Source organism: Etheostoma spectabile, chromosome 2, assembly GCF_008692095.1.
Source record: "Etheostoma spectabile isolate EspeVRDwgs_2016 chromosome 2, UIUC_Espe_1.0, whole genome shotgun sequence".
In the NCBI taxonomy this organism is placed as follows: domain Eukaryota; kingdom Metazoa; phylum Chordata; class Actinopteri; order Perciformes; family Percidae; genus Etheostoma; species Etheostoma spectabile.
In genome coordinates, this window is record NC_045734.1 from 9,881,102 (window position 1) to 9,889,653 (window position 8,552).

The 8,552-nt window shown below is 39.8% G+C and overlaps 1 protein-coding gene across 6 annotated transcripts in view; it reads left to right on the forward strand.

Moving 5' to 3' along the window:
• inpp4b (inositol polyphosphate-4-phosphatase type II B) overlaps positions 1–8,552 on the forward strand; it is a 244,533-nt gene that overhangs the window by 211,485 nt on the left and 24,496 nt on the right. For all 6 annotated transcript variants that reach the window (XM_032499725.1, XM_032499734.1, XM_032499716.1 and 3 more), the window contains 2 exons: positions 2,875–3,058; positions 7,664–7,993. In XM_032499725.1, the coding sequence (XP_032355616.1) occupies positions 2,875–3,058; positions 7,664–7,993 (514 nt within the window). The remainder of the gene's footprint in view (positions 1–2,874; positions 3,059–7,663; positions 7,994–8,552) is intronic.

Here is an 8,552-nt window from a genome sequence, read left to right on the forward strand (position 1 = left end):
AAACTGTAAAAATGGCCTCAGGGCCCCCAGGGTTAATGGTAGGCTAGTAGATACTGTTGACATGCGCTAGCCTAGCACCAGAAAACTCTGCAACTGGAAGGACTGGATGAAAACTGTCTCCAAAAAACCACACTAGCTAACTTGGAAAAAAGGTCTTATGTCCAAAATTCTGAACTACCCCTTTAAATAAGGCTACCATCAGACAAACAGTAAATAACAAGATCTTCTGGGTGCCTCTTTAAACTAAAGTAACAGATTTGTAAAGAATGAAACCTTTTAAGAGTCCAGGTGTGGTATGATTCAGATTGTGGCTAATTCTCATCAATCATCTTGTGTTCATTTTTTAAGTATATAATAAATAAATAAAACTCTAATGCCACCACAATCTCTGGCCTCAGGCATTATCCCAGGGTCCAGTCATCACCTACATTCAACAAAAGATAAATATAAGATCCACAAAAGTAGTATTTATGTCTTCTTGGGTTGTACATTTGTTTGTCCACCCCCTTTTTTATTTGCACCATGTTTTAAAAACATGAAACACAGTTCTCCCAAATCACATCAGGGATAGAAAACATACTCAAGACTTGAAATGACAATCAAATCCTTGTGTGTATCATCCATGTTGGTCTTTCATCAAGTTTGCATTCACAGATTTATGCTGTTTTACCTTTTCATGGTTTGCCATCTTGGTAGACCCATTTGGACTGACAGCAATGCTGATAAGGCAATTAAAGTTCCTTGCCTTAGCCAGCCTTACAGAGGATCAATTCTGTCGTCTAGCATCAGGTGGCAGGTCCCAACATTCATTATTGCCTGCATAGGCTCCCTAATGGGATTGGATTTGTACTTATGAGTCAACAGGGCTGTTATTGAATCTTAGTCGCTGAAGCAATAGTCTTCCTCCAACAACTTTCTCCTTTGCCTCTTTTATGTTGTATCTGTATTGTTGCAGTCCTTCTGGATTTATTCTCTCTTAAGTTCTTTATAATGCAATACGACAAATGTAAGCTCGCAGGGGATGAAATGGATTTACAGACTTTACTTTGTTGCAGTAGATTATTCAATTATGGTCTTCTCTGTGGCTGAAATTGTTGCATTTAAAGGCATGGTTTTGGAAGTGGGGATAACACTAGTGTGCAAGTAGACATGGTAGTGTTCTGTGTGGTTAAGTATGTCACACTGTTTGCCCTGTGTCTTTCTTTCACTTAGGGATTTTTTTTGTATTAGCCTTGAGCTTGTGGGTGGTAGTCCTCCAGGGAGCTCCTTATTCATAATGACAAGACCAAGATTTTAAAGTTAGCCAGTCAAAGAGGTAGTTAGTGGCTAGTACCTACCACTGCTAGTTTCTTAAGGCCTTCAGATTTTCACACTTATTGAAATCAGGAAGTGCTGTTCCACACCGGGCGACTTCTAAAGAAGCACTCTTTCCCTCGCTGAAAATATTAGGAGCGCTGCAGAGAATACTGTATTATGCCAGCCCTTTGTATGTGCCCCTTTCTTCCCCTCTCACCATCTCTCTCTCTTATGTCAATTATGCCTTAGGATCTGGCTCTGGGGTCTGGCCTACATAGAGGCTTGCAGAGCTGACTCTAAACTAGCTGGGAGGGTTGCAAATGACTGCCTCGCTCCACGCTGTATCTGATGGCAGGAAGTCAGCGGAAACTCATTGAAAGTCACTGGAACTTTACCCGAGGAGAATGTTTGATTGGAGTGATTTGCCCTGAATCTAGGAACTGACAAAAGGTGTTTTTGTATGAGATTAAATGGCTCCCTGGAAATGAAGAAGGCATTCATTATTCATAAAGCAAATGGGTTGACGTTGGACTGCAGGTCCAATTTGACAATTCAGGCCAAGTACCTGGAAAGTGTTGCTGCTGTACATTTTTTCAGCAGCAAAAATAAAAATTAGTGCGCAATAGCACAATGTTTATAGTCAATAAAAACACACTATTTGTCTGTTTGTCATTACTTTACCTCAACACAAACACATTGTACATTGGACATTGCAAATTAATGATCAACAACTCTTTTTTTGATCAGATGAGAAAAGAGTTGTAAAGCTTTTCCACTGTTCTCAGGTAACAATAAGAGTTATACTTATAGTTCAACTTTAAGTTTCAGAGCCGTACTATGTTTAATTGTATCTATGTATTTAGGGACTGATTTACACCTGTGATACTACAAGGTATAGATGCAATTGACTGCTGTAAAGAAAGGTTGCGTTTGTTATTCACAGAAGGTGACTCAGGCTTACTGTAGGTGTATGCCGGTGGAGTTTAGAGCTGCTACAGCTATGTGTACAAAGCAACTACACTTGGTGCATTCCATTGTCCACAACAACCAAAGGCATTGAGATAAAGCAATTTCTAATAATAAAATAAATCTGATTTGTTCGATACCAGCACTGCTATCGTTTTAAAAGGTTATTTTACAATAGCAGTCCTTGTTAGAGAAGCTATGAATTGTCTAATCTAAGTGTCGAAAAGCATGAACATTTACTTAATTTACACCTTGCAGGAAAACAATAACTAAACATGTCCTTGATCAGTTGTGTATGTGTTATGTTTTTGTGTCAACATTGATCTTGGAGCAAGCCAACCAGTACATGCTGCAGTGGAGCTTGTTTTATATCAAATATGGTCTCTTCCTACTCTGCTAGTTTTGGCAAACTCTAGGAAAACCAGCAGCACTGATCTAAACAAACATAGAATGAGCCATGTCCAGTACTGTAAGTCGACAAACTCTTTACCAGTAAGTGTGGCCCAGTACTCATTTAATCAGATTTGGGCCACTTTCAAATGCATTTAATTTATTTACAGTCCATGTGCGACTGTCACATCTGAATTCATGTGTATTTTTCCTCCACCACAGCTTCAGCACTGCCTACCAGTGTATCTACTACTCCCCAGAGCACACAGCCAAAGCTCAGGAGGTACTCAGCACCATGAGCCTCCTCCAGCCCCTCATCACAAGCTTAGCGGACCAGCTCCTCCAGGCTGCCCAGGAGCACTCTTCCCCTGGACTGAGAGAGGCACTCAAGAACCTTTCTGATAAGGTGAGACAGCCACCAAACCCTCCACCCAGCCTTATTTCCATCTGAACTATCCCTTTCCTCTTGGTCTGAAACAGCTGCAACCAACTATTTTATTCTTGGACATATCACAACAACATTGTCAGATAACACTTCAGCCTGAAAAGCATTTTATGTTAATCTTCAGCTGAAGTGACAAATAAATTTAAACCCAAACCCATCCAAAAACATGTTCATTATTTGCTCAGGGTTCTGCTTCTAAGCCTATAAGCAATAGTTTTCCTGGTAGAGTTGCAATGGGAGGACTATTCAGATCGATGTATAGGCCTAAATTGACTTTGACACTCTCAAACTAAATGTTTTCCCTCTCAGGAGAAATGTCCTACAGGAGACACTTCCAAGTACCAGCCCTGGTAATATCACACAGTTTCGTTGCAACAAAACAAATGCAAAATTGATAACTTCTAAAAAATAACTTTACAACTTTAAATCGAACAGTTGCTTCACACACAGGCACACCCTAAACAGACAACCTCAGGAAAAATCTATAACTCATCATAAAAACGCCAAACTAACAAAAGTGAATAGCAGCATGGAGGTTTATGGAGTTGAGGCGTTTTTATCAGTGTAATTAATGAATTACATCTGTTGCTGTCAGATTGCAATCTGTTGTGGGAGAGATTGTTTTTGCCACAGAGGAATAGAGCCCAATCAGCCTGCTTAATTGGTACATTCGCTCTGTCACCACTTCCTCTCATCCTTGATTAGACACACACACATTGGCCAAGTAAACCCCTGGCCTGGTCAGCACAAACCGGGCTGCTCTCTGATTAAAATGTCAAGGTAGGGGTGTGTGTGTGTGTGTGTGTGTGTGTGTGTGTGTGTGTGTGTGTGTGCATATCGCGCGTGCGAAATCGCGTGACGTGCATTTTGGGGGAGGTGGGGGGGGGGGTTGAGAGTGTAAAAGTGTGTTTTAAAAGCTGACTTTTAAGTAACATCCTTCTCTTTAAGCCCCAAAGACTCCAGTCATGATCAACGCCACCAATTTTTTGTTTTTCCTCTTCCACATCTGTTCATCCATCTCAAAAATCTGCTTCTTTTTACATACACAAATACCTGTGTTACATGTCTTTTTTTAAGTAACATATGTGTTTGATACACACAGACTCATGCTCACTTTTTAAAGTATGTTTACCCCTGTGCACACACAAGTAAGAAAGTTCTGTTCACGTAACCTAAAATCACACATATCCCCTAAAAGACTTTTTGAGAAATGTTTTTTTTTTTTTATTTCTTGCTGAGAGTTAAATGAGAAGATAAAGACCACTAAATATAAGTCTAAAGCCATCAGTCAGTTTGCGTAGCTTAGCATAAAGTCTGGAACCAGGGGGAAACAGCTATTCTGTACAAAGGTAACAAAGTCCACCTCCAATACACCTCTAAAGCTTGGTCAATCTTCACATAAAAATGTAATTGTTCCCAAAACATTGAAATATTCTTTTTAACAATACAACAACTCTACAACACACTAGCACTGCAATGATTAGTCAATTAATTGATTAGTTGGTTGGTGGAAAATTTACCATTTAATCATTCTTCGAACAAAAGTCTGGGCGATGTAAGAACCTTTTTTATCAAGTTCCTGCTGGCTCTGACTTTTTCCTTCTCTGACTGAGGTGACAAATTAATTTAAACACCAAAACATCCAAAAACATGTTTTTTATTTGCTCAGGGGTTCTGCTTTTAAGTCTATAAGCAATAGGTTTCCTGGTAGAGTTGCAATCAGAGGACTATTCAGGTCGATGCATAGGCCTAAATTGACTTTGACACTCTCAAACTAAATGTGTTTATTGTTTGTCATTCTTTGAACAAAAATGCAAAATACTTCCTGGTCCCAGCTTCTTAAAAGTTTTAAAACGTCTCCAGAGAAAATCAGGGTGATGTAAGAACCTTTATCAAGTTCCTACTGGATCTGACTTTTTCCTGACTCGAGGCCTAATGCAATATTTCCAGAATACTTTTCCTGGGCACATTCTGATTAACGTTGGACACGGCAGATGCGCCGTTGCCTCTCTATATATGGCCATGATTCTGTTGATGATGATAATAATAATTTCACTCTGATGATAATCACAGTGAAAAGGCAATTGCAACGCATCTCCCCTCCCTCCAGCTGTGTCCTAGGACAAGTTAGATGTCTCCGCTGTAACCGTTACCTGGGAAAAGCTGTGGTTTGATTGTCTATGCATGATTATGTTAGATTACGTGGCGTATAGAGGTCATATACGCAATGTTAAGTAAGTGTCCTCACAGCCAAGTGCTGTTGGAATCTGACCAGCTCTATCAATTCAGCCTCTCTTCACTTCTCCAGGGAAGTTCCATTGGTGAAAAAGCTCTATTTTTAACTCAGCCCAAAACTGCTTCAACATCCTTCAGGGTAAAACCATTCGGGGTGAATAGATTCCTACAGTTTTCTTCTTTTTTATATCAAATGCAACTTCTTTTTTCACAGTAGGAGTCCACAGAGGCACTTTCTGACTTGCACTTCTGCTCAGTCATAATCATATCAGCAGATATATTGAAGAAAGAGTAGCAACAGAATTCTCCCAAGGGATTTTGAGCGCTTCAGATCTCTAAAACAGGTAGGTGTGGAAGAGCTACACTAGGAGTAGCTTTTGCGCGTGGAGAAGCAAATTTGCTTTGGTTTAGCTTTGGTAAGAGAATGACGCTGCAAAGCTTTCCTCCTTTGCCCAAAGGAGTGTACCTCTGATATTTTTGCTTTGAACGCAGTATATATATGGATCCTGTGTATCATTAGAATGTTTTCTGTTCTTTGCTGTAGATCCTAATCTTGACTTAGAGGATATAAGCCTAGGTACTGGCTGAATGTTTAGGAATGTGACTAAATGATTATTTGGTTTTAATGTAATTTATTGCCTTTTATCCACAACAAAGAAGCATGGATTGCATTTAAAATGAAATACTAATAATCATAAAAAGTTACTATATGAGCACTGGTGTAGTCAAATACATTACTTCTGTGACCTTGTGATTAAGAAGTGCAAATAGAATCCAGATTGTTTTAAATACAGTGTGTATCTTTGTTCACTCATCCCAGGAAAGAAAATGAATAATACATGGTTTCATAGATTGCAAATTAACATTGAGGTCAGATAAGCAGAGTTCAATTTGAATATGAATTTACATTTTGAATGAAGTGTTTTGGTTACTAAATCAAGCATGGATCCTTTTTTTAAATTTAGTTTTAAAGTGGTGTTACTTAATTGAAATGATGTTACTTCTTTGTGTATGATTGTGTGCGTCACAGAATAGTACTCAAGCAGAAGTGCTTATTCTCAGACAGTTACACACGCAGTCTCATCCAAGATTTCAGCTCTCACATCATTGACTTAAATTAATGGGACTTAGTTAGATTCATTCAGATTAAAATGGATATGAAGTGTAGTCATACTTTACCTACATCAAAAGAAGTACAGTTAAACTAGACTCAGATGGATTAGTACTTGTGTTTTTTTTATGTCTGAATGGTTAAATGGATAGTTTGGAGTAATTTTAATAAGAGTGGAATGAGATACTTACCCACAGTCAGTGTTTTACCTAAAGTAGATAGCGGTCGACATGTCACCAGTTTAAGGAAACATACCAGAGTACTGACACAGAAACAAAGCAGAGTACTGCTGTGGGCGGGGCCAGCAGCAAAGCATATTTTAGCCACCTTAAAAAGGTCCAGCTAAAAAAGCCAATATCAGCTCAGTATCAAATGTGACAGATTTTCCTTGTTGAACTTTCAAAAGTGCGTCTTCCTTAGTTAAACGGCTCACAGGTCATGCTGTCTGATTTTGAAAGGGCTCACAAGTTGACATTGCTTAATTTTAAAGGGTCACAAGCCAAAGAAATACTCGGAATTACTTTCTTTTGACATCCACACAAAGCCTCTGGGACAGGACTGGCCTGAGGTTCTTTTCCACAGTTTTCTACTTCTTTGTTGACTAAGCCGTCTCCACAAACTCTAGCGGTCTCTCCAAGCTCACTGTTCAGTCCACATTGGGGGGGCACTGGAAAAGGGTGTTTGTTTTGCAAATATACGTATATAATGGCCTTGCAGGTTTCTTTTCATAGAGGGCTTGGCTCATGTTTTGTTAGACTGCATTTTGCTGTGGTAATAAAAATGCTTATTGCAGTGCGAACTCAATTACTCTTGAGAGCCCTTTTCATTTTTTATGCTGTGGTGGCAGCAAGCGCATGGCTGCTTGGTACCAGGATCATCATCAACTTACAGTTGCTGGTGAATTTGAGATCAAAAGAGGTGTGCTCCTCGGAGAAGCAGGCTGGAGGAGGAGTAATTGAATTGTTTGTTGTTTGTTGCTGTTTTGTTGCCTGCCGGCTGTGCTGCAGTAATGGAGAGTAGCTACTTTATGTTGGAGGAGAGTGTTCATTTTCCTTGTTTCTCTTCACTTCCAAGTTCACTTCCATCTTCCACCCCCTGTGTGACAATCTCTCTATGTCTCTTTTGCTTTTTCGGCAGTTACATTTTAATTTGTTGTGCCCCCACACAATAACTTTCAGTATCTGTCTTTTTCCCCATCTCTTTCTCTCTCTTTGCCACAGACAGAACAATTTGTTCACACGCTCAAAGATGAATTGGTCAAGAGTGCACTACTTGCACTGCATGCAGCGCAGTCCGGATACATTTCCAAGAACCAGAAGCAAACCCCGGTGAAGGGAGGCCAACACCAAGGCCACATCCACCAGGGAAGTGACCAGAATCAGAGCCCAGTCCAGGGACTTCCAGGCCACAGTCCAGCCACGTCCGTCACTGACAGTACAGCAGTGTGTAATAATGTGGAAGGGTCCCAAACCCCAACTAGAGGCGAAGGTGGGCTGCTAAAGCACCAAGACTCCATACCGCACCATAAAGAGTATGACGAGGAGGAATGGGTGAGTGTGACTACTTTTCCAAGTCATTGAGAATTCTTCCAAAGCTGTGACTTGGTTGTTAATTTTTAAGTACAATGAGACAAATGTGTCATTTTAAGTGCTGGTCCTCACGGTAGAGCCCATTTAGGAAGATAAAATATTACTGTAATTACAGATAAAGATTGTTATGACAAGTCATTTTAATTAATATACGATGATATACCAAACATTACTCTTTTTTTAATGAAAGCGTTTTCTAAAAGGAGTTTCAAAATTTGATCCTCACAAACTCACTGCAGAAGATTACTTTGTGGTGTCCTTGTCACTTGATCTCACGTCATGCTGCTTCTTTTCATTGAAGTGTGTGTGACTGTTGGTTTGTTTGTTTGTGAGGATGCCATCTGCCTCACTGGCAGCCGGAGTTTGTCATAATTTCTGCACACCCATGACTAATTATCGCTCAAAATATTCCTCACCATTATAATACGGTCAAAACCATATTTTTGATGCATCAAAGATCAAAAATCACTTACAATACACACAGACAGACAGACAGACAGACAGACAGACACACACACAC